The sequence below is a fragment of the Anoplolepis gracilipes genome, chromosome 2, assembly GCF_047496725.1.
Source record: "Anoplolepis gracilipes chromosome 2, ASM4749672v1, whole genome shotgun sequence".
Lineage (NCBI taxonomy): Eukaryota > Metazoa > Arthropoda > Insecta > Hymenoptera > Formicidae > Anoplolepis > Anoplolepis gracilipes.
Window position 1 is genome coordinate 7561034 of NC_132971.1, and position 27739 is coordinate 7588772.

General features: G+C 31.4%; 3 protein-coding genes across 5 annotated transcripts; 1 reads left to right on the top strand and 2 right to left on the bottom strand.

Annotated features, from left to right (window-relative positions):
- Positions 1-67: 67 nt before the first annotated feature.
- Positions 68-12655, bottom strand: LOC140676528 (receptor-type tyrosine-protein phosphatase S-like). Of its 2 annotated transcripts, none has more exons than XM_072911662.1 (33): positions 12618-12655; positions 12108-12378; positions 11385-11543; positions 10975-11252; positions 10569-10761; positions 10128-10472; positions 9854-10003; positions 9571-9726; positions 9332-9481; positions 9087-9208; positions 8642-8819; positions 8181-8248; positions 7895-8090; positions 7606-7721; positions 7090-7285; positions 6300-6611; positions 5977-6224; positions 5783-5858; positions 4916-5463; positions 4405-4661; positions 3930-4233; positions 3594-3681; positions 3443-3519; positions 3146-3280; positions 2825-2965; positions 2565-2762; positions 2122-2318; positions 1924-2030; positions 1490-1704; positions 1101-1229; positions 870-1024; positions 480-615; positions 68-287 (listed from the first exon to the last, which is right to left on the bottom strand). In XM_072911662.1, the coding sequence occupies exons 2-33, from the start codon at positions 12346-12348 to the stop codon at positions 213-215; spliced, it is 5946 nt and encodes a 1981-aa protein (XP_072767763.1). In that variant the 5' UTR covers positions 12349-12378; positions 12618-12655; the 3' UTR covers positions 68-212. The 2 variants fall into 2 exon arrangements, with proteins under 2 accessions (XP_072767763.1, XP_072767764.1); XM_072911663.1 differs by lacking the exon at positions 12618-12655 and having other exon boundaries at positions 12108-12202; positions 12283-12378.
- A 369-nt stretch (positions 12656-13024) lies between these two features.
- Positions 13025-18527, bottom strand: LOC140676366 (uncharacterized). Of its 2 annotated transcripts, XM_072911335.1 has the most exons (6): positions 18048-18527; positions 16884-17527; positions 16401-16646; positions 15799-16172; positions 15576-15730; positions 13025-13997 (listed from the first exon to the last, which is right to left on the bottom strand). In XM_072911335.1, exons 2-6 carry the CDS (start codon positions 17497-17499, stop codon positions 13691-13693), a joined length of 1698 nt encoding a protein of 565 aa, XP_072767436.1. In that variant the 5' UTR covers positions 17500-17527; positions 18048-18527; the 3' UTR covers positions 13025-13690. The 2 variants fall into 2 exon arrangements, with proteins under 2 accessions (XP_072767436.1, XP_072767435.1); XM_072911334.1 differs by having other exon boundaries at positions 16884-18527.
- Positions 18528-22765: 4238 nt separating this feature from the next.
- On the top strand, positions 22766-27267 carry LOC140676315 (uncharacterized). The gene is made up of 2 exons (XM_072911237.1): positions 22766-22922; positions 24644-27267. The coding sequence occupies exon 2, from the start codon at positions 24974-24976 to the stop codon at positions 26042-26044; it is 1071 nt and encodes a 356-aa protein (XP_072767338.1). The 5' UTR covers positions 22766-22922; positions 24644-24973; the 3' UTR covers positions 26045-27267.
- The last annotated feature ends 472 nt before the right edge of the window (positions 27268-27739 follow it).

Sequence of the window (27739 nt, forward strand, 5' to 3'; positions counted from 1 at the left end):
ATATATATATATATATATATATATATATATATATATATATACACAAAAATATATATGTGCATGCGTGCGTGCGTGTGCGTACGTGTGCGTGTGCGTGTGTGTGCGTGCGTATATATATATATATATATATATATATATATATATAATTTTTTATTGTTGAGTAATACTATTTCACACACATTATCACACATTAATAATTTATTTCTGTATTCTTATAAGAAATTCGCATAAGTTTCAAAATACTGCAAATATGTCACTGCGGCATCGTACAGAAATTCCAGATGTTCCTAAAAATTAAGTTAAAATCCTGATTTATACACATATATTTACTTATACATTTCAATTTTGTTAGAATTTATTTATATGAATTTTGTCAATTTGTACGCGCAAACATGAACATGACTGACAATTCTGTATCAAGTGAAACTTTCTTATTATTTGGGTAAATATTTCTTTTTGCTAAAAAATGGCTATATTACCAGAGATTGAACAAAGTCTGGTCTCGATCGTCTAACAGCTCGTACTGCCAAACAAACATCGCATTCTCTTTCAACTGCCATTCGTTCCAGAAGAAAGCTCAACGCTAAATAAAGACCGCATCCAGTTACTCCATCACTGAAAAATAATTGTTTTTCGTTTAATAAATGTTCTGTGAGCTGTTATTCCAAAAAGATAATTTTATAGATTATTTGTATTTTACAATTTATTACTTATTATTAAGTGATTTTTTTTCAGATGAAAGTGAGGTAAATGTGAATAAAAAAAGATATTTTTATTTCCTAAAAAAACATAATTTAATAATTAATGATAATTTAATAATAATTATTGCTAATTGTTTCTTTCCTAAATTATTAATAACAATATTTTACTGGCAAAGCGTCACAGTCGGTCCGTCGCTTCTCGCGATTCTTTCTGAAGCTTGCCAAAGTGTCACCATCGTCATTACCGATGGTGGTGGTTGATTCCTCCCTGATTTCCACTCCGTTAAACATAATATAGTCACAAGTTGCTCTCTCGAGGGTTTCTATGATAAATTGTTGTCACACTGAATAAATAACGGCGTATTAAAAGTATTAAGTTCGTTCATCGAATTGACCTACCTCCGAATTATCAATAAGTAGCAGTTTCTGTGCTGTATAATACTCAAATTCCACGATTTCCTTTGCTGTAATGTTCAGGTATGGCGTCGGTTTAAACTCGCCGCTCATAGGAGCGATCATACAGCAAGTCTAGCAATGCAAAAATTGATAATCATATTAATTAATTAATTGTTATAACATTGATAATAATATAATATTAATCTTGGTATGATTACATCTTATGACCGTCTCAATTAATCGTGATTTCTATATAATTAAGTAATATAATAAGATTAAAATATAAAAAAAACAAACATATTTTAGTAAAAAACTATACAGTTTATATTTTGCAAATATGTATTCGTTAGATGATATATAATATAAAGAAATGTAAAAAATATTGCTCGTACAGGATCCTGAAGATCAGGTGGTTGTAACATGAGAATGAGTTCTACTTTAAACTCCGCAATCATTCGCCAGAAATCATTAATTGTTGAGGGCATGGGAAGCTGTGTGGCTAGATATTGACTCTGAAGTCTTACTCCATCTACGTAAACGGCAGACAAATAATCACTGTCCTCATCCGATGCCGGATATCTTTTCAAATATATTCTGCTCACTTTATCTGTAAAATAAAATAAATCTTTCCTTCACATTTAATGTTGACAGTAAATATTTATATTCAGTTATAAATAATATTAATTTTTTTAACCGTTAATTACAGAATTTCATATTTTTATGTTTTTTCCATGAAATTGACATGAAATACATATTTCAATTTAAATTTGAGAGAATAGTATTTGTAAAAATAATTTCTTACATACTCTGCTGGATATATGCAAACCTGAAATCAGTTCTGGAAATCTGTTTTTGGCACGGTTACGTTCTGATAAGGACGGTGGAGATGTAAATTGTCGCAGAGCTTCGTCCTGCCACGCAATGTTCTGTAATCTACGAATGATCAAATTTCAAATTTTTCATAACACATTTTAATTAACACAAAAACCTATAAATATCGATGTTCAATTTTTAAGAAATATACCTTTGCTGTTGAACCAATAATTGTTTTTTTAACTCTTTGATTCGCGTCGGTAATAGATCGTTACATGGTAATGTGGTCGGAATGGAAAGCAAACATTCTACCAATGTTAAATGTGCTAACAGGTATTGTTGTTTGTTATCCACCATATTAGCTCTCTCGTTTCTAATGGATGCCGTTTCAGCAAATACATCGACTACCTGAATAATTTTGTTTTCGTCGAATTATAATCTTTCGTATCATTTACATAATTAAAAAAAAATTTAATTCGGTTTATCGATGCGAACAATTATTAAATTTAAATTATGTAAGCGTCAGGATATACGTATAAGTAAGCAGGGAAAATACGATAGTATGGAGTGGTGTGGTTAAATGGTAAAGTGATTGTAACCTGAGAGAGAAGTCTTAGGATCGAGTCAAAAAGAAAATTTTAACTTTATCTTTACCCCTTCGGCCGCTGCTCGATGAAGACAAATGTCGCATAGAATGATGGTGCCGGTTCTTCCAACACCGGCGCTGCAATGGACCACTACGGGTCCATTTCCAGGTGATGTCGCCAACAGTTTCTTCAGATACGTGACTACGGAATGAGTGTATAACGGTACACCGTGGTCCGGCCAGGCCGTGTAATGCAAATGCTCTATCTGTTATTGACATACGTATTTAATAAAAATTATCGTGATATTGATTAAAGATAAGAAAATACCTTTCGAATCTCATTTCCGCAGTTGACTTCAAACATTCTGAAGCAATAATCAGCGAAAACGTTGTGCTTTGCGTTTGACACGCTAATGTCCCCGTACTTCTTCTTCTTACCAATGTCCGGCCAATATTGCTCGCATTTTGTCTACAAAATTTAAAAGCTAAATTGCTTAATTATAAAGGCTAGGTAAAAATAAATATTAACTTTTATTTGTTTTGTCATCCTTTATGATATTCATAAATCTTATGTAAACTTTATTTTAAAAGTTTTCGTGTTGTTGTATAAAATTGAAATATGTTTATAAAGTGAGCAAAAAAAGCTTACCTTTCCATTTTCGATCACGTTTGCCAGCATGCAAATAATGGCAACATTTTCTTGCCAAATCATGCGCCAAAAGTCAATAACAGTATTAGGTTTGGGTCCTTGCGTTGCTATATAACGTTTCTCCTTTTTGTAGCCCTATTTTTGGAGGGAAAAAGAAAAATAATTTTATTTAATAAAAGTTTAAAATAATTTTCTTATTAATATTGTAAACATATATATGTACAAATATAATGTCAAAATTTATATTTTAAATTTAAAATGTTTATGATTATTAAAGTCTTTATGTTTACGACTTACAGTGATGTAATTAGCATTGATATAATCAGAGTAAACGTCATCCGAAAGTTTCTCCAATATCACGCGCGTTTCGTCATCTGTGCAAACCAGGATAATGTTAACTCGTTATCACGAAAGGAATACGGGAAACTGTAGACAATTTTGTACTTACATGCTATAAGATTTCCGTATCGATTTTTTGGCTTGTTTTGCGGTAATTTCCCGTAATTCCACGGTCGAGTTTGTCCCCTTGGAAACGTCTGAAAAACAATACCAAAATTATATATATTATAGTATTATTATATAAACAAGTAATACTTATAAATTATAAATTGTGGTAAACACTTTACATAAAATGTCAACTTTTTCCTTGTAAGATTTTTTGCATTATAAAAATCTTGGCCTTAGAATATAAACTTAATTTACGCCTGAGTATCAAGCTCTTTTTAAAGAAATTCGAAACAATTCGTTTTTCGTTTAAAAATTAAAAACAAGATCGGCGACTCACCTCGTATTGTTTGTCCAACAATCCTGACTGTATTGCTTGTCTAACGTAATCCTCGAAATCTTTCACTTTCATCAATGATGTCGTTTCTTTTTCTACCTCCTCGTCCTTCTCCTTGTCATTCTTCTCGACGAGTGGTGGCATTTCCGGAGTAGTTGCTCGCGATAAGTATTGCCTGTCGGAAGGAGTTGAGAGCTTCTGTTTCGAATTTGATATCACGGCCTTGGTTTCATATTCGTAATTCTCGATATTCTGCGATAAAACCATCTCGTCTTGCATGGATAGTTTAGTCAATTTCTGCCTTTTTCTGCCAAAATTGCATAATCGAAATGTAACAGACGCGAAAAGAACTTGCATTTACATATCAAAATTTGACTTGTAGTGTCAGCTATAAATTTAAAATTTATACTTTGACAGACATAAATAAATATGTACAGCCAACAATATTATTATTACAATGTAAAATAAAATATATTACCTTTGATACAAATAAAAAATCACGCCTACCACAACGAGTAATAATATAATTGATATGATCCACACTTCGTTGTGTTGCGGTGGAACTTCACCGATACGGACCGATTTCGCAAGCATAATCGGCTCGTTGGAAGAATTTTGTTCTGTTACAATAATTACTATTTTATACGATCCTTCAGGTTTCAATGGACAATTTTTGGCATCGCCGTAAATCCGATTATCGCCTACCGTAAATAGTTTACCAGCAAACTGATTAGTCTGTCACAAATGAAAGCAAACATCATAAATTTTCGATTTCAAAGAGAAACGTTAAATAATACTATAAATCATACTAATATTACAATTATGATGTACATATGTATATGTATATTAATCTAATGATGTTAGTTAAATATAAAACGTTTTTATGTCTTAAAACAGATGAACTTATTTGACTATTATTTATTGCTCGTATTTCTTTTTTACTTAATTTTCTCGCGAGTAAAAACTTCACGATTATTATGAATACATACCGAAACCTCAGCAGCTTGCCAAGCAATATCGTACATTTTTATGTTCGCTTGAGAACGTAAACTCTCAGGTACTTTTAAATGTTGTTCGCAGGCATCGGAGCCTATTACTATAATGTGCATCTTGCTGTCATGCGTGTCGTTCAGGACTGGAGGTATATTTAATGAGATTGTGGAGTAAAATTTATCGACCATGACTTTCAGATCGCCATCAAAACCTATGCTTGAAGGTGTTTGCACCTCTACATACTTGACTTCGCTGGTCACGTTTGCAACTGTCACAGCTTTAATATTAATACGATAATGCGTTGAAGGACGCAAATATAACCGTTTTTTGTAGACACGCATGTAATTTGCCACTGGGTATTCGTATACACTTCTATGTAACGATCGTAGAGCGAGCCTCTTTCTTCTTAAGTTGGAAGAAATTTCTTCTACCAAAATATGAAAAAACTGTAGAGGATTACCTGTTTTCCAAGGATGATGCCATTTTAGATCAATTACACTGTTGTTGTTAATTGTAACGGTGTAATTTTCAGGTGCGTCTGGCTCTGAAAGATAATCTGTTAGTAATTTTTGTCAAATAAAGGTATAATTTACAGAATATGCTAAGAAAAAATTTAAATGGAACGCCACTCGCGTAATGCAAATTGAATAATAAAATAATTTTTGTTAAGGCTTTCTGAATGTCTTAGTCATTATTTAAAACAAAAGTATACTGTTACAATTGTTAGTTAACAAGACAAATCTATAAAGTATTATAATATACAAAAATTATAAAATTATATAAATTAATTAGTTTTTGAAAAATGCAATATGATCCTTGATGCAAGAAGCTTTCAAGATTGTTTATGAAACATGGAATCTTACTTTTATTCCTAATCATTTGATCAGTCACGAAAACTGGAGGACTTGGTTCAGTAACATTCATATTATATGCAAGGATCTATAAATAAATATATTTTATGAATATAATACATCAATTTTAATTTGTCTGTATTTTTTTAAAATTTTTTATATAATAAATTATGTTTTTTAAAAACATTATGCAAAAGATTTCTTACTTGAATGTTTACATTAATTGGAAATTGAATAATTCGGCATATGTAATTGTCCCACAAGTCACAAAACTCGTTTAATTGAACTTTAATAATAGAACAATGTCTATTGTAAATCTTCGGGCATATTTGTATTTCATAATAACTCAGTTTCCCGTTGAGAGGTGGAGGTGGACTTTGCCATCTTAAATGTATCATTGGTATTTGATAACTATCAACCTCGATGACATTCACATGGATTACATTAGGCGGAGCTGTTATTTCGATCATGTTGTAATTGTGTACAAATAAATTATCTAATACAAATAAATTGTAATATGAAATTTTACCTGTTGGTGGAGATTCAAATTCATATTTTTGGTAAGCAGAGACATTTTCTAGGCTCTTGTAATCTCTTATTACGTAAATTGTTGCCACATATCGTTCAGCACCGTTTAATTTTGGATCTATTGTATTTAAATCGATATTATTAAGTGAAGTTTTTTTGGGTTTATAAATCTTATCTTTAACAGCGTCACTAATTCCGCGTATTTTTATCTTAGCTATAATCGGTCCGGAAATCGTGGAGCAATCTTTAGGTGGACGCCACGACAGAGTCCAGTCTTGCACCTTTAGCTGACTAAATACTTCCGTTGGTATCTCTGTAAAATTGTCGATAGTTACTATTTATTGTTAGATTATTGCCTTGTGTATACATATATTATTTATTTAACACAATATTATAACTAGTATAAAAGATACATACAATTCTGAATGTCAATTCCAAAAAAGCCTTTATATCATCATTGATTATATAATTCTTGTTAATCTAATATAACATACTTTCTATTCTATAATACGTGTTCAATAATTAGATACAAAGAATGCGTGCGACACAATAATGGTAAACTATTTGAAATGTGTATTTATTAGTAGTAATTATCCTTTATTTAAAAAAAAAGTGTTATGCCATTACCTCTTGTAAAAGAATTAATTAGAAATTAGAAGTTTGTCAGTTTTATAAAAGGAAACATTATTGGAAAAAATATTAATAATTAATTAATTAATTTATAGTATTTGTATATATTATCTTTAATTTCAAAAAGAGATATAATAAATAATAATAATGTTCAAATATACCAGATCTTTTTGTATCAAAGTTTATCTCTGCAGCTGTGCTCTTATGTCGCGAGTTATAAGCTGTGACTTGTACGTTGTAAGATGCGTACGGACGTAAATCCAGAATTGTAATTGTTGTGCTTCTTGTGGAGTTATTAATTATGTAATTATCTGGCGTAGGTAACTTTAAGTCTTTACAACCGTGATATTGTTTTATCTGTGAATAATACAAAGTAAAATTTGCAAAGTTAAAATAAGAAAGATTCAAAACTGATTAAAAAACATTAAAAAATAAAAAATAAATTTTATAGTTAAAGTTAAAATAAAAATTACATATATTACTTTAATAATTTTATTTTAATTTTGCAAATTTTACTGATTTTATGAGATTTTTAAACGCATATTCGCTTTGCTATAAAGTGGAAAGTTAAATTATTTTTGCTTTTCTACTTATACATATAAACATTTTATAAGCTTATATTAATATTATATAAGCTTATATGTGTATGCGTGTGTGTACATAAATTTAATTTTTACCTTTAAGGTTACTACATATCCTATTATTTCTCCATTAGGTTGTTCTGGCGCTCTCCAAAATAGATTAAGTCGTGTATCAGAAGTCATTGGTTCCAGACCTAACGCACTAGATGGAACTGTCAATATTTATAAAATGTATTTACAGCACATAAGTAATGTAAACATGTATCTGTATAATATATGTATATATATATATATATATATATATATATATATATATATATATATATTATTAATATGTATATATTAAATTTTTAACAGTGTCTTTTTAAAATCAAATCAAACTCACCGCCTTCGAGTGTACGAATTTGCTGGGAAAATAACTTGATATCTTTATGAAGGATAGTTATATTATAAAAAGTATATGGTGTTAAGTGTGACAAGTTGCGGGAAAAATTTATAGTTGATTCATTCAAAATTTCTTCATCGGTATCTATATTTCGAACTACCAACCGATACCAATGCAACGGGCATGGATGTAATTGCTAAAAGAAAAATAAAAAGGTTATATTTTTTTCAAAATATTTTACAGTATTACGCTCAAAAACTCTTTAAATACTAAAATATTTACGTACCTCAGTTTTAATATCCCAATTGATTATTACACTAGTTTCGTCGGGTATCACAAAGAAATTTTTAACAGCTAAACCGATATAAAAAGAAATGTTATAGGAGATACAGCATAGATAAAAATATATATAGTATTAAATAATATTTTTATTTAATAATAATAAAAACAAAAACGAAAGATAAATTAGTATCTTATGCGCATGTTGTATAACTTTATACATTTGCAAACATTTTAATGCTTTTCATGAATTATTTTGGATTATATAAAACTATTCAGCTTAAATTCGGCATAATAATAAAAAATAATAATAACATGATATTAATAAGTTTAAAGTATTATTATTATTGTAATTAAAAATAAAATGTTCTAAAGTACAGTACTGTTGTAGTAAAAATAAGAATAAAATAAAATATTCTATAAGTAATGAACTTTATGTAGTCTAAATAAAAATGAAGTCACACTTACAATTGCAATTTGTCTCACCATTTTTCGAATAATTAAATATTAGGTAGCCGTCTGCATAAAAATCACAATTAATCCGATAATTTTTACCAGGTAATAAGTGTTGAAAATATTCTATCAATTGTGTCGCATTCGGAAATATTATCAAACACGGTACAGAAGATGTTACTTCTATTTTTCTCTGTAAAAAATAGTTTACAAAGTTATTTTTTTATCTTTCTTTTCAGATGTTACGCAAATTTGTTTTTCAGATATTTTTGTAAGATTTATTTAATTAAGAATAGATAAAAAAAAAACTAAATATTTTAAAATATATCGAACAATATAAAATGAGACTTACTCTAATATCAGTTTAGATATTTTTATAAATAATAAGTTTTGTTTAATTAATAATAGATAAAAAGCTCAATAATTTTAAGCATATCAGACAATATTAAATAATACTTACATTAATAGTGCAACAATAAGAAATTGTTATTCCTTCGTATTCTTTTTTCCATGACATAGGAATAATCATCTGAATACTCGTATAGGTAGAAATAATGACAGATGCATTTGGCTTATCTATTTCTAAAAAAAAAATCATTATATTGCGATTCTTTTGCACTTCAACGACGACATTAGTTTGATTAATATAACAAAACAGTAACATATATAATAGTTATGCGCACGTTACATATAAAAGATGATTACTTAGTTGGCATAAAGGTGGTACGTAAAGATTATCGCATCCATCGTAACATTTTCCAGTTATTGCATTACATGAAGCTTCGTAGCTTGAAGTTTTGTGACATACGCCACAGGTTTTTTTGCAGCCATAGCCATACGTGTGCGATTCACAAGCTAAAAAATTCAATTTATTAAATACGCATAAGAGCATTGCGTAAAACAAAAAAATAAATAACTTCGTTAATATTGCAAGTTATATTTACATTTAGAACAAGTGCTTTCTAAAAATCCTGGAGGACACGTGCAACCATCTTTATAACAAATTGCAGTTTCTTTGCAGTCAGCATTGCTTACCAGATGATCATTGCAAGAGATGAAACATTGTGGTCCAATCTTTCCTTCAGGACAATCTACATAATCTGAAACAATATTCTCAAATATATTCTCAAAATAATTTTTCTAAATATGCTATTCTAAAGATTTCATAAAAATGTAACATGATTAATTCTAGTACACAAAATATAAATAATAATTCTGAATAATTACCCAGGTTCATATCTGACTTGGCGTCTAGTATAGAATTTACAACGGTATGATCATCGTAAAATAATTTTTGACATGTGACATTCGGCCAAAATTTTTCAGACTTTTCTCCCCTATCTTGCTTAGTATCCATAGAACCCCATCTTAAAGAATCTAAACATAACAATTAGGTAAATTATATATAAAAAATAATTAATTTTTTTTAAATTTTCAAAATTGTTTGACTAACATGCAAATAAAATATTTAATTTTTGACAAATTTTATAAAATTTCGAACCATTTGTAGAACATTGGCGGACATTCGCTATCGCCCATAATGGATTGGAGCTAGGTTTATTGAGTCTAGGCTCGACCACGAGTTTCACGTTATTGTTGGCCATTGGAAGACTTTTCTTGATTTGAACGAATTGCCACATGGGTAAACCATGAATCGCCGCCTTCGATGAACCTTTTACAATCACCGTTTCTAATGCTTTTAAATCTATGGAATCATGTAACTTTATATGTGCATCGCATTCTGCGCATAGACCAATTAACATTTGTACACATATGGTTTTGTTATAAAGTTGAACGGTGGGACTAGTTAAAGCCGTATTTTGGATAGTCGTGTGCAGAAAGTCGTCTAAAACACATGTTTGCGAATAAAATCCTTCTCTCTAGTGTTACTTTGTTTGAAATGATTATGATTAATTAAAATATCTTCAAACTTTGCACTTACATATATGAAATCGGAACAGCATTTTTGTGTTGCTTCTAATAAACATGTGATAATCGATGCTGGAATGTTCGGGTTTCTCCGCGTCTTCGTACGTCATAATAACATTATTTGTGTCATAGACGGATATATTCCGAGTTACAAAGTCCCACATAATGATAAACGATTGCCACTCAATTGCCGACAATGGCGAATGCTGTATTGATCATCAATTAGTTTTAAAATTAATTAATTTTAATGTGATTAATTTTAAAGTATTAGTGCAAATTTTTATATGCAAGTTTCTTCTTAAAACAGTATTATAAATAATGACAATAACCATAAATTTTTTTCTCGTTTATATGTTTTAATTAACATTTCCATTACCGAAATAAGAGACCTTAAGTAAAGAAATTATGATATGTTTTACCTCGAAAGAATCTTGTTTTTCTGCGCAGATTGAATCTTTTTCTGGCCATTTGCCCACTTGGGGTACTCCTGTCGGGCATTTTCGTATAACGGACAAATTATTTTCCCAACCACCTATTATAATCCAGTAACAAAAATCTCTATAATAATCCTTACTATTGCAAAGCAATATATGCGCGTCATGAGATCCACGAATTGAAACGGACAGCTTTGCTGCGGTAATATGTTTGAGATCTACATAATGATATTCCTCATCAAGACTTGCATATTCTTGAAATTCTAAAAATTTAAATGCGCGTTTCTTAAAAGCAATATTAAAACATTTAATATTGTGAGATTTAATATTATAATTTAATATTATGTATTTTATAGATATCACAATTATTTATCAAAATTGCTTTACACTTTTACCTTCCCATCGTTGATCAAATACCGGCCCCATGGGTGTTTTGAGAGAGTTTGTGAAATTCCAACCATCTTTTTGAACCCATGATTTTAAGCAATAATTGTCTGGATTCATTTTGCAATTTATTTCACTAATTGGAACTGTTCCAATAATATTTGAAAATTCTGAAATAATATATGTACAAGTAGTGCAAGTTGTCATTAATAGTGAGAAAAAACTAAATGCAAATTTTATAAAGATAAAACACAATAAGAATTTTGATATATATGTTAAAATAGTGAATACAATATTTTTTAGAACGTAAATATATAACGTAAGATAAATAATTATAAGGTCTTGTGTATAAATATGATTAGAATTAATAGTCAGCAAATAAGAGCCACACGCAACAGTGAAGGGCCTGTAACATTTATTATTACAAGTTTTATACTAAATTTTAATTATTTATGGATTAATTAAAATTAATTATTTAATTATTTTATATGTAAATTTTTTGTCCTCTTTGGGCCATCTTCAATAAAACAATTCAATGGTTCACAATCTGAAGAAATAAAATAATATATGCTCAAACAAAATGTTTACATTATTGAATAATTAAAATTTATTTGTAGTGAAAAACGTTAATCGCCCTTTACTGTTACGTTTGGCTTTTATCTGGCCTAATGATTAGTTCTAATCATGAAAGTATAAAACAATAAAAGATTCACTCTTAAATTTTAATAACTTACGTATGTTATGCTGGTTCTGTACATAGTAAGACGAAGTTACATTGTCATTCCATACTAGAGCGCCGCCGTCGTTTTCTGAGATGCATATTAATTTTCTGAAGAAAAATGACCCATCAGTTCTTGGCGACCCACGTAATACGGTCACTGTTCCGGAAATATATAGCACCTGACTTACGAAGAGAAAGAATTTTATCGTGTCCATTATCGCTTTTCTTCTTGTCAACATATATATGTATCTCATTCGTACATCTAATGATCGTTAGAGGAGACACTGTATCAGAAAAATATTATGTTTCTATGATCATCCTCTTTCATATTGCCATTTTAAGATATTTTACGCAAACTAAAGCAAATTATTCTGTGTATAGTGTATGTACAATCAAAATGTGTATGAAAACAAATTACAATCTTGTATTTAAAGGATGCAGAATGTACTTTAGTATGCACTTTTGTCTTGTATAACAAAATATTAACAAAGATAAATTTTTGTCAAAGTATATTGGGTCTTACACTATTCAGACTGCTGGACATCAGTTTCAGACGGTAACTGGTAGAAAGGAACTCAACTTCCTTCTAGTGAATCCGAGATAACAGATTCCATATCTACTAAACACGGCTGACGCATCAGGAAGTGACAATATTATTTTACGGAATGTCTCTATATCATTTTCTATACCAGATTACTAAATAAATTATAACAAAAAAATTTAATACAATATGATAGAACATATCTGATAAAAATGAGTAAGGATATACATATATAATAGTAAAATTGCATGATACAAATGGTGTAATATATTTTCACAATTCATACTTTTTGTAAAACAATTTTTATTTTATAAAAAATATGTCGTTAAATTCAATTTAATTCAAAACCTTTATATGATATTTTTAAAACACTATTTATACAGCTCAGAAACTACATGTTAATATAATAATGTTAAAATAAGTACATTTGATTTATTCTAAATATTCACCTCTTAAACTATTCTTATTTACTATGAGAGTACTTATGTCATTAATCATTGTACATATGCATGTTAGATTCTAAGATATTAGAATATGTTTGAGGAACGTATATACACACACATAAAAATGAACACTTAAATAAGAATTTTTGAAAGTTTTACTTAAATGTAACTTCTGAATTTAAACAAAAATGTGTTCTCTCTTATATAAACTATGGTAATTTATTTTTTTATACATTTCGAATAAGCTCATACCTCGTTACTTCGTATATTCGATCAATTAGAGAGCTAGTATTTGACACTTCAGGCGAGAAAAGATTAAAAAAAAACAATAATTTACCTTCGACAAAAATTTTTAAAAAACTATCATCTGTCTTTACAATTGCAACAATTTTTACAGTGTTTTCTTAATAAGTTCTCTTCGCATGAGTATTTTGCTAGAATCATTTTACTATTTATAAGATAAAAAATATTATGTCCTGAATATTTTTTACAAATATTTTTTTGATATATTCTTTAATTATCTTAAACTTAAACATATTTTTACATATCCTTCTATTAAAAAGGCAATTCTAAAAGACACATGGCTAATTTAACGATCGAGAGCAGCGTAAATTAAGGGGAGAATCGTGGTATCCATGAATGCACTCGTCTGTGACGTCCGAAACTGCATCTCGGCTTCAAAAGGGCCAACAGAGCGAGACCAGCGCCTAAAACTGATACGCCGCACAAGGCACCCGCTGTAATATCGTGGAGTGGTGTGCCGTCCTTTGGAGATTTAGCAGCTAGCAATAGAAGACCGGCACAGCTCAACGCTGCCAATCCAGCTAGACCAAGTCCCGTCCAAGTTCTTCGTAGACTCCGGCATGCACCTGCTAAAGCGCAACAGGCACCGCAACCGACTGCGCTATCGAAGTAATATCTAAAACCGAGATTTTCATTATTAGATATCGGAACTTATAAAACGATGGAAAAAAATATATATTTATAAGTAATGTATTATAACGTAATAAATTATTTTATTTCTTTTGGCTTATTGATCTTAAATATTCTTATATTTTTAGAGATCCTAATATAATGTTTTCCCTGCAAATCTAACAGTAACTTCTATTCACATTTTTTTGCTTACGCAATTTTATGATCAATTCCTCCAATAAATTTAAAGGGATTATTGCAATATTATGTATTGTATCTTCTATTTTAATTTTATATATACTATCATTAATATTAAAGAACTTCGCCCATTTTTATAAATGGTTCTGGACGATCAGCGCCCAGTCATCATTCCTATATAATTTTGTAAGTAATAATGGTAGTATTTAAAAAAATATAGTTTTAGATCTTCAAATTCCCGTCGAAAGTAGTTCTGACCTCTTAACGATGTTGTTTTACTCATTCGATATCTCATTATCAGAGCTACATATCTAACATAATAATGCTCAGAAGATATCTGTATGTCATAAGAAGTATTTCATCATATTCTAAATACCAAAAGTGATCGATATTATATAGATATTTTTATACGTATAGTAATATTCTTTAATAGCATTTTGCTTCTGTTATGTTGGAGAGCTCTGATAATGAGCCATCGAATAAATTAAATGACCAATAAAATGATCATTAGGAGGTTAGAACTACTTTCCGCGGGGGTTTTAGGATCTAAAACTATTTTTTCCATTATTATCTACAAAATAATATAGGAATGATGGGCGCCGATGGCTCAAAATGGGCGAACTTTTTTAACTCGTTATTATTATACCTACTAAATCAAATCATATAGATATATATATATATATATATATATATATATATATATATATATATATATATTAATATGTATATATTAAATTTATGTAAATACTTTTATTTTATTAATCTTGAATAGAAGCTCAACTCATTGAATTTTCTTTTGTTTTAATCAAGCAAATTTTATTTACTTCACCTATTTTCTTATATCTTTTATTTATTATATCTTATAACTTTTATTATCTTTTATTATATTAATAAAAATTTGATAAATTAATTATTTTACAAATACTTAATTAAAACTAATATGTAATTAATACTTACTTGAAATAAAAATTTTTAAACATTTTTTAATTATAATATTTCTATTAATTTATTATCAAAAGTTACCAATATCTTGAATTTTAAAGTTTATGTTTTGAAAACATAATAAAAACATTTTTAAATTTCTATTAATTTTAATTTATTATAAAATATTATTTTAAAACTAATTTTGAATATTTTTTAATTTTTAATTTTTTAAATATTTGATTTAAATTCTTATTAATATAAATTCGAACATTAATTTAAATTCTAACATAAAAAATACATACATTAAAATTATTAATAAAATAATCTTTCAGCATAAATATATAAGTAATCCTTAAAGTGTTTAAATGTTTGCTGTTAAATTGATATTAAATATTATAATTTTTTATTTTTTAAATTTTTCCTTCAAAATACTTGAAGAAATGAAGAATTAAGAAAATCCTACCGTCTTCCTTGCGACCAGGATAAATAAAGAGCGAGGCCGCATGTCAGGAGACCAACCAGCACCAGCAGAATTGGCGCGCTTTTTCTCTCGCCTTTCTCCATGCCGCTCGCCAAAGTCGTATTCGCGTCGCTGTTTGGCGGAGATAACGGTGGTACCTAGAAAAATTGCATTTTGTTAGACGATATTATTTTTCTGCATCACCATTTGCGTCATTGTCACTTACAACGGCGGTGCGCGCCATAAACGCGCTCTCAACGCTCTGATAGTTCTTCTGATCGGCAGGCACCACGTGATACCTGGGTGATCCGGACATCATCGGCATCGACTCCAGGCCGCTTTCTGCGTAGACGTAACGAGGCGGCGGTTCATTGTGACTCAGGTTCATTAAGTCGACCGGTGCGGTACCCACGTAACGAAGCCGACCGCAATTATTGGCTGGATAAACATCCTGCTGTCGGGATGAATTCTCCAGTAAAGGAAGACATCTGCGAGCCGTCGATTCCTTGTTGGGCGTTGACGTCTGGGGTCCCATAGGCGCGAAAACTCGGCTTTGAGGGGTACCCTGAGGAGTGGTGCGTGTCGGACTGAAGGTGCGACCTAAGTTTAGCAGAAAAAAGAATTAATTGTGACGAAGAATGCGCGTGAAAAATGTGTGGAAAAAGATAAAATGAATTATTTTCAGATTTATGTTAGAATTTTCTGACACATATATATATATATATATATATATATATATATATATATATATATATATTAATCGATGTTTAATTTCTGCAATGTTATTTATTATTGAACGCAATTGAAGAATAATAATAAGTTTCAAACCATTTGGAGATCCACCAGGTGTGAGCGCCCTTCTCTGCGGTGTACTAATTTGATTAAAAGATTGTTGTCTCTTCGGCGACAGTGTCCTCTCTTCGGATCTTGATCTCGGTTTCCTGGGCGTCGATAATATTTCATGCAGTTTCTGCGTAGCTAAGTTGTTTTTTGGCGACATTGAGAGTTCTTGCACGTTTCTCTCGGGAAGTGCCGGCGGAATCTCTTCTTGCACGGGCACTCTGGTGTAACGGCCTGTGAAATTGCAAAAAAATTGTACAGTTAAAAATTTCAAATATTCATACATATATTTATCTATACTCTTTTTATTTAAGAATATAGCTAAATTTTCTTATTTATTTATATACATATATATTATTCTTACTCAACTTCTTATATTATTCAATCTTATTAAAGAATCGAAAGATGCGGAGAAAAAGATTTATCATTTTATTTCTAACATAACAATTAAATTAAGAAAAAAAAAATCACCTTGAGGAGTGTTGATGTGCCGCGGCGCCGATTTGGCATTGCTCCATTGCGGGTCGTCTTGATAATCCTGGTAGTCCTGGTCACCCGGTATAATCGCGTACCTACCGGTATTGCCGCGGCACGTCCGCGTCTGCGGCCCTCCTCGATCGTCTTGGTTGGCCGCCGGTGCGGAACGTTGTTGCACCTGCTGCTGCGGAATGAACTCGTACCTCGACGAGGCCCGTCGCGGTAACCGGTCCCTCTCGTCCTGTTGCTGCGTGTATTCGTATTGCGAGGAGGACTGGCTGTAAGTCACGCGAGGCTCTTCCACCGGAAGACTGGCGTATCTCCTGTGCACGGAGGAAGCTCTGCTATCCTCCAAATAACAATACCGATCCCGCGATCCGTTCAACGTCGTCTCCGGTGGTGCTTGAAAAGCCGGATTGCTCTGACCCGCGGCGTGCAATTGCAATTGCAACGGCGGCGGAGGCGGCGGTAAATCATCGCCTCCTTGAAACTGCTGCGGCGGCGGCGGCGGCAGGTCGTTGACATGATCGTCCGGGATGTACTCCGATTGACGGCAGAACGACGGATTGGTGTAGCAATGCACCGGCGCCGGTTCGGATGTTTGCGCCATAACTGTCGTTCGTGATTATCTCATCGAACTTTCCACGAGTGACAAAAGCGAATTTACAATGTAATCTTCGACGATGAGCGTTAAGAAACTCCGCAGATCGGTTGGTCAAGGAAAGAAGAATTAAGCTAATAAATTTAAGCCTGATTCGAGCAAATGAATCTGGCATTGACTCGCGGAGAAACAAATTAAGACTTAAACGATTAAGTCTGAGACGTTATTAACCAAATAAGCGCGCATAATGAAGTATGAAGGACTTTCTTTACGAACTTTCACTGGACGTAGCTTCTATCCGGAAGGAATCTCTCTTTCATGTATTATGCAAATTAAAAAATTGATAAACAATGGTTTGTTTAAGAATTTATCAATGAAAATTCACTCTCGCGAATAAAATTTAACAAAATTTACAAAAACTAATCACATCTTCTTTTATCAGTCACAAATACACACATATGAATTTCCAAGCAAATTTTCCAGATTAATATACCAATAGTAACATGATACAATTAAAAAATCATCAGATTTAAGGTCGATTTATAAGGATCACTAACGTGCTGCTAACATAAACAGGAGATCGCCAAGTTTCCAATGCGAAAGTCACTATTTGTATCGGCGTTGAGGTAATTTCGTGTGTCAATCTGCAAAGTTTCTTGCACATCTTTTTGTACAAATTTCGAACAATACTCAGACATACGTCGAAGTTATTCTTTCGCTTCTCAAACCATCTTTTTTAACAATAAAATTGCATTATCTCACACACACAGTGACTTTTTTTTATAAATCACGCAATTTCTTCAGAAAAGCACAGTCATGAAATAATTAAAAGTGTCTTAGACGACGTTTTTTTTTATAACCGATCCACTTGTATAAGAGTTAAGAATTAATGCAATTTTCGAATTAAAATTGAATAATAGAATATTAAAATTGTAATTGTTGAGTAATAAAATTGATAAGCAATTTTATCTTCGCAGAATACGTTCCAAGAATATCCATTAAGAATACTTTCGTTAACCATCCGATGTGCTCGCTACGGTTGCTTTCGACAAACTGCCTCTCGTGAGTTCCCTTAACAGCAGATGCACAAAGGGCGTTTCTCCATACGTTCCCTTGCGTATCTGTATATGCACGGTTGCTCGTGGGGTTGTCACGAGGTTTCACGTAATACGGGCCCGGTGTCCCTTCGCGCGCGGTGGGGGCCCTTAAACTATAGTATATTTCGTCTAGAATTTTGACCGTTGCTTCGATGTCACGAAACCTTTTTGACATAGCAATTTAAACTTTAAATGCCTGTCGAAGGATACGCCTGTCATCGAAGTAAACTGAGACTTTCGTGTTTTAACATAAAAAATTCTTATTATATTTTCCTTTTATTTAAAATCTATATTTATAATATTTACAAATATTAAATGATTTTTTTGTTTCTCTTAGTAAAATATTATAAAATTAAGTATAAAGGCAGAAACAAACAACAAATAGTTTTCTTGTCAGAAAACTCTTTTAAAAAATTATATTATTGAGGATAAATAATATAACTATGATTTTTAGGATTTTATACATTATTTGTAAGGACTTAATTTTGTCATTTAAACATTTGAAATTACTTTGCTTCAATTTCTACTATCGGCGCACAGATTTTATTATTTTGTAATAAATCGCAAATTTTATATAATTTTATGAAAAAATAAAATATATGTCCTTATAATCAAATGGACGCGAAGAACTCAGAATGAGGCTACCGTAGTCAATTTTCTGGGCAGCTGCCGCGACCGTTGAGACGCGTGCCCTGATAGTAACAGCTGCTCCAACACGAATGCATTCGGTCATTATCTTCCTCTCTCTTTTTCTCGTTGTCCGCTGGGCTATATTTCTCTTACGCTCTCGTGAGTATTGGCACGTTAACGGCCGAAAAGTCACTTTAAATGAAAAGATCCGAAACGGCGCGCGTGGCCTATACGACCAAGCACGCGTTTTTCCAAGCCTTTTTACAGGGTGGATACTTACGTGAAAGTGTACAAGAAAAAGCGGCGATATCGTACGCGAGATAATAAGAAACCAGATCTCTCCGATCAATATATATTCTCATTGTTGATCGCAATGTTTGTCATTTTCTCTCGGTTACTTTTCAATGAGGATTCTATCACTTTTGGAAAATTTCTCTAATTTGTTTACCTATTTACTTTTCTAATAATTATACAAAATTTCTCTTATTTTAAATAATACATGGTACTGAGCGCGAGAAATGATATGTAGTTAATAATACTAGTTTTCCATATAACAAATATTTGCATCTATAAATAAGATTTATGTGTGTATATATATATATATATATATATATATATATATATATATATATATATATAATATTATGTATCATGCTCTATTTTTGTACCTTATTTCTCACTCATCTTATAATTGTAACAAAATGCGATGTTAGATATACAATGATAGTTACAGTGATTATTCTAATTAGTATTATCGGACACACGCAAAGAGCGTGCATCCACGTGCAACTGTCCCTGAATGCACGCACCGTTTTCCGGCTTGTCCCACACGCAATTGCACAGATTGCGGTTATCCCGTTGTGCGGAGTCATGCTTACAATTAATGTAAGAATTGATTTCTTTTCATTGTCTCTCTAAAAACGCGATTGATTATCCGCTCGTGCGAGTTTGCGATCCGCACGATCTTATCGGAAGTTCGATGTCTTCAACAATGACGCACGATCTCTGGAAAGCAGTGTCATAATTTCCGCATGAACGATTTATCGAGACGCCAAAGCGATTTTGCCTCTCGTGAAAGTTCTCTCTCTCTCTTTCTCTCTCTCTTTCTTTCCTCGCGTTCTTGCGACGCGTCAAAGATGCACACACCGTTACACACAATGTCGTCACAGTTACTGAAAGCTATACTTTCTTGATAATCCTTCTAATTGCAAAACAGCGCTAATAATGATACTCCTGTTAGCATTCCGCATTAGGCAATCGTGATCCTTATGCGATCATGAAGAAATCATCAAGAGACACGGTAATCGCGTGCGATCTCTCTCTCTCTCTCTCTCTCTCTCTCTCTCTCTCTCTCTCTCTCTCTCTCTCTCTCTCATTCTTTCGTTCTCTCATTCCTGCACGAACAGCTTAGCCCATTAAAGTTTGTAACAATTTAAAACGTTAACCTAGTGACGCTTTTCAGTATCGCCTCAATCTATAAATTATGTTGTTACGAAATAGTTGCGTGGCGATATTTTCCATCATTTTTAAAATGTAGTACCAATAATGTTGCAACAGTTGCTGTCGGTGCAAAATTGAAATTACCCTTTTACGAAATAATTGTTACATTATTATTTTTCTGACAAGTTAAATTTTTAGATATATATTTCGAAATTTTAGTTATTTTGTATAATATATCAATATTAAATATTTGACATTTGTGTAATTTAAAACAGATCGGACATTAAGTTTCACTGTAAATGTGAAGTAGCGACTCTTACCTATAAGATTAAATTGACTAAATTTCTCCACGATTGAAAGCGGCAGGTGTTTGCCCAAATATATATACGCTTTCCACTTAAGATCATCAGATTATCAACAACCGTTGATGATCAATCGGACTGTACAATGTACGAGAGATGACCTCAATTTCAAATAATCTTTAAATCCAAAGTGTCTTTTAATGAAAATATTTCCCACTTCATTTCTTAGCTCATTAAATTAGACGACATTTGAAAGTAACGCATAACGCTGATTAATTTTTTACCTATTATAATCTAGTCGAGATAATGGCAAAATCAAGAGATTACACGCTTCTTCTTTGTTCTACGTATATTTCTTGATGGAGAGTAACGTAATCCGTGAATGATTCCTTACCAATGATCGAACGAAAAGGTCGTGTACCGAACCCACACGTCGTGTTTCTATAGTCAACAATAAGGATTAGCTCATTCGCAAACCTCGACGAAGACCCTGGGATACATTTGCTCTCTCAGAGTTACCTTCGATTATAACGGGACTTTCATAATGGGAGGAAAGGTCATGTTTTCGTGAGAGGTAAGTGAAGTTAATTGACTATCATCTTGAAAAAATTCAGTTGGGTCAAAAAATTCAAGCACGTGTGCGGCATCCCATTCTGAAAGTATCAATTTATTGTGCTCAACAAAATTGTCAAACCATATAGGCATATAATCGAGGAAATTTGCTCAGCTTCTGAAAAATATTCGAATATTTTTACTATTCTCTTTTTTTATTATTTACAACTTTCTATTATTCTTTCTCGCACAGTTATTCGTATAGCAACCAGACATATGCATTTAAAATAAAATTTAAAATGGAAATACAAAATGTGAAGTAATTATTTTATATTTTTCATTTAAAATACATTTTTTCAAAAATCATTTTACACATTTTTATTTGAGTGAGTTCTATCGTCCATTTTCTATTTTAAAAATGTATTTTTCTTTTGTAAACTAAAAAATTAATCGAGATATCGATAATAGTTTTAAATATCAATAAATCCAAATATTTGCAACAATACATTGTACTTGTTTATTGTAAAATAAATCCTAGATTAAATGTTTAATAAGTTAGGTAATTATGGGAAATGATAGGTTCAATGTACATCAAGGCACACACGGATGCTCGTACTTCAGTGTACGTAACCAATTCATTACCATCATATTAGCAATGTATGTGAGTGCATTTATCATACTTATGTCAAAATGCAGATGTGACTTTATATAGAAAATAAAATTTAGATAATAAGATAATATAATAGATAGATAATAAGAAATATACATAATAAAAAAAAAAATTTTAATATAAATAAAGAAGAAATAGATAAGAATATAAATATTTAAATATAATTATAAATATTTAAAAAACATTTTGATTAAAAAAAACATATTTTAAAAATGTCCTCCTTTTCCTATTTTAAATAGATGTCTAAAAACTATTTTGTATTTTTTAATAAAAAGATTTCAACTATTTTACATATTCTTTTCAAATAGATTTAGACACCTATTTTGCACATCTTTGATGGCAACAAATGAGAGAAATAGCAAAAGAAAAATGCAAGATTGCATATATCTTCTCATTGTCAAGATCGTTTCGCGCATGAGCATAAGTCAGTGATGTGAACAAAGCTTAATATGCGAAGGTACACGTTCATCCGACGCTGCTCTCTGTTGTCCCTTTCACTAGAAGTCGGCTGCGTGGGAGGATCGTTTGGGAATTCGTAGTAATTTCAACAAGGACTAGTCTTCGTAGCTCAGTCGCCACTCAAGTGTCGCGTGCGAGCGATCGCTTCAAACTATGAGATGTGATTGTCAAAATTTCGTTCTTTCGAAGTCGAAAGCAACTTCTAATGTGACAAAGGATATCAAATGTGATTCAGCATTGTCAGTGAAAATTCTGGGAAAATTTGCGAATGAGATAAAGCTTGTAAGATTTCATTATATGTATATGTTTTATAAGATGTAATATTTACCGCCAGATTTTTATTTTTGAAAAGATAAAGTTAGGATAACATGTCACATATATAAAATGATTTATTATCTTCTTTATGATTTTAAGACTTATTTTTTAGGATTTTTAAGAAAATATAAACATTGTTAATTACAATAAATGAATACAAGTGAATGTTTTCAAAAAGATTGGTTTTGCGTTCATGTCTTTCTTAATTTTCTGATTAATTTTAATAGTGTCTTATAATTGTTTTGCAACCTTACGTAACTTCTGGATTTTGAAAAGTAATTTAGATTCATAAAAATATGATATTATTTACATTAACTAATATTTAATAAAATAAAAAATCAGAAATAATATCTCACTTTGCAAAAGTTTACTATATGTTTGAATATTTAATATTTGAATTATTGTGTATTTCAAAATATAAATTTACTAGAAATTTCATAAAGATTCACACGATTTGACATGCTAATCCGACATGAAAACGAACACTCGAGAAAAGACAGGCGCGCTCGTAATATATAATCGTAGTACCTCGTAATCAATTGCATAATGTTAGCATGAGAAAAAAAACAAAAGATCGAGCACATAATAACATCGTGTATCTAGTCATTAAGCTTATTGAACCAGTTACACAAGTAATGTTATAATTATAACCCATATAAATGTCACAATCTATATTTCGTGAGAAATAAAAGTCTACATTTCGCGTTTATTATAATTCTGAATTTTCTACTTTATTATGATAACATCCTATTATTTTATAAATTGCTCTTTTATTACAATTTTCTTTTAATCTTATCCATTCTACAATGTCTCAGTATAAAATCTACATTCCGGAACTCCCTGCATATAATCTTGTTTCATTTTTATGTTACTTATGACAGAAATGTTGATTTCATTACAATGTCGTTGGCGTGTGAACGCCGTTCCGTATTGTGCCGAGACTTGCTGGATGCTGTCACGAGCGAGCGATTGTTATCCGCGAGTTGCGCAAGGTGTCTATCTCGCGGAAAGCCACGCGGAGCGAAATCGCAGGCGCATGCGGCCGACGGCGATGGAGATTTCAATTAAGTCGAACGAGAAGCGGTTGCGATAATTGCTCGGCCGGCTGCTGCGGAAGTCGGCTTCGGCAGCAGCTTCTTCTGCTACGCCATCAAACGTCAGCGAATTCACTTTGTTAAACGTTCCTCGACCAGCTCGATACTGCCCGCGAACTCGATTACGGGTTGCACATCCGGTATAATTGAATGCGGAATGAGAGAGTGGCCGTGTAAAACCATCGCGATCGCTCATCGTGACTCGTTTGATTTTCCACGGTCGATCGCGCACTTTTTTCAACCATATAATTTAATTTCTAATCACTCAAATTTTCACTCTACATTGCGCTTGGTACATATATTTATGTAAGATTATCTCGTTATACTGCATGTAATAATTATAAAACATCTTTATATAAATAAAATAAAGAATTTATGAAATACCTATATTAGAGATATAATATATTTTCTTTTTTAATATATTATTTATAAAATTAATAAAAATATGAATATCTTCTTACTCTTAATATATATAGTAATACATATAGTGCATAATATTTATTCAAAATCCAGCAAGTTATATTAATAAACTTCACATGACATTTCAATCCACTTGAATGTATTCATAAAACATTTTATTTTTATGATTTTCAGACAAATTTTGTAACACACAGCTGCTGCATTCCATCTACGATCGAATGATTTTCAATTCAACAGCGAAGCAGAAAGTGCAAGAGAAATTACTTCATAAACAGTTTCTGTATTTATACATTATGATGAGAATTTATAAAAATGCAAATTCTCTTTTTTAAAAATGTGAATATGTGAAACAATTGATTGTGCGTGAATTACAATTACGAATTTGTCTTGAACGCAAATGTATCGAATTAAATTTACTGTAATCCTTTCTTTGGATCAGTCTCTTTGACTTACAACATAATTTTGTGTGATCGAATGCGCGCGGTTTAAATCGCATAAAAGACAATGATGGAGAATGTGTACGTTATAAAAATCAAGACAAAGCCACCGTTGTCATCTTTATATCCATCGGAGCGTCGCTATTCGGCGTCGACAGTTGGTGGCATGTCTCTGATTCACTTCATCCTCGGAGCGATATCCCTCTTTCTGAGCACCGTGGCTATGTCTGTTCCGGGTCATGTTCTGTCTCTCGTATGTCTGATACCGTCCGTGACCGGCTGCCTCGCTTGGCGACGTTGGTACATCGACCGGAACATCACCATTTTCTTCTACGGTAGCCTCTTCTCCTCGGTGGCTGCGATCTTCTGCGGCGTCATCATGATGTACGACCTCACAACGATTTTAAACGCTGAAGAATCTCTACAGTCGTTGAAAACTCTCGACGCTCCTCGTCATCCTGTTGATTATTTCACGAATGAGACTCATGATATAACATCCAAAGACAATCTAAAGTTCATCAAAGATCACGATTCCTCGAAAATCAACAAATTGAATAAATCACTCGTTTCTTTGGAACCCTTTGAGTTCAATGTATCAGGTTTCCAAGACGGCATCATGAATGACAGTTACAATAATCTTAAAGCGTCGGTCACATTTGAGGAAAGGACGATTATATCGAAAGATACCTTCCAGGAAGATAACACGATGAACATTACGGAATCTGTGAGTTTGAGAAAAGAAAAAATGGCTGTTTGGCGTAAGCGAGAATTTGAACCAAATATGAACAGAGTATCGATGACCATAAACGTTATAATAGCATCTTGTCTGGAGATACTCTGGTCACTGTTGAGCGCGCAAATTGCGTTCAATGGAATGATGAATCTGCCGGAGAGTGGCAATGCTGTCGCTGGTTCGAAAACAACGAAATTACAGAAGAGAAAACCCCCTGCACCCAAGCCGGACATCTTGAATCACAATCACCAGTTGTCGGAAAGTTTACAGAACTTCACCACTCTGCAAGGTCTCGCTAGTTTAGGACCGCGGTTACCCTTGCCAGAATCAAACAGAGAATTTAGGGAAAGGGTTGAGAGGTTCTTGGCGAATCAGGCAACACATAGAGTCGTTGAAGGTGCTTGAAGTGAACAATTTCATTACTCATTTCATGAACTCTTTATATAAGTTTGGAATGTCCAAAAAATTTTTCGCTCTCGTCCATCTTTTCTTAACATTAATATTAGAATATCTTATATCTTATCTAACATTTTTATTGATATTAGATATTAGATATTCCTAAAATTAATATTAAATATTCCTATTAATATGATATAATAGAGAAATAGTATTCTAGCGATCTCAGCCTCTTACACTCTATACTTGTTATTAGGTATAATTTTGTTTTTGGCATAAATGTACAATATATTTTATGTTTAATGAAGATGTATATTCGATAGATTTATTATATAATGATTGAAATAACATTTTTTTTAATCTTTCTGTGACGTTAATGTAAAGTTCATCACAGATATCGCAGTGTCTCCAGCAATAAATATTACTAATTAGAAATTTGCTATTATTTACTGTCTTAGATTGTCATTTGCATTGACAGACTATTTATTTTTGCAAATTACTTAATTAACATATCAATTTAAATAATAAATATAGACAATATATATAGACCGAGCATTGGTAACGTAGCCTAAAAAATAGAAAGAGAATGAATACATATATAACTAAAAGCTTTGTCTTTTTCTAATGGAAAAAAGTAAAAATAATTAGAACAAATAAATGTTCGAGCATATGTCAAATTTCAGTTTTATTACAAGCCATTACTATAACGTCATACAGCTATAAGTATAATAAAAAAAGAATCCTTTCAAGTATATTATTTCTTTTCTTTAGTTAGTCTTTAAAGCAAACATAAGAAATGCTCGAGCTATTTATATTATGTCCATGACAAGAATGAATGGGAATAATCGATTGCATGTTCTGTAAACAAATTACAATTGGATTTTGCGCACGCGTGATAAAGAACAATTAAATGACTTAAATTATTTAGAAAAATTAATTATTTATTTGATACTATTGCGGTTTTTATTAGGCTTATATTTAAAGTAACTAATAATGTGTAAGCGTATTTTATACTGAATTTCGTGCAAATGTGACAATTAGGCTCTTCTTCACACGCCAAATTTTATATTCTTCGTATGAATCTCAAACATACTGCCTCGTTTAATAAGAACTTTACTTTGAAAAGTCTGACAATATCTACGAAATGTTATAACTTGCTTTATACAACGTTATATGAAACATATGAATAAAACTTATGATCTTAATAAATTATTAAAATAATTATTATTAACGTTGAAGAGACATTGCATTTGTTTTCCTGTATGATAATATTTGAAACATATTATTGCGAAATATATGTGCTGGTTGTATGATGTTAAGATTGTAATGATGATATGTATATAAATTTTAATTAATATATATACTGTGCATATTCAATCATACAGAAACTGTGATAGTATTACGTGCCTCGCTATCGCCTTTCATGCATATGCACATTGTGAAAGTTTAATAATTCACATGCGCTATACGAAACAATCTGATATTGACTAACGAGGCTGCCGGAATTTGCTAAGGAGCCGTCACAATAACAATACCGCGTTTGGAAACCGTATTCCTTTCAAACGTTTGCCCGTATAATATCTCCGTGTTTCACTATAGAATTTTTTTGCGATGCATGATTTTAAATGGGTAAAATATATTTGCACAATAAACATTTCGAAAAAAAATATAGCAAGATAATCTTATTATTTTCTATCATATTTG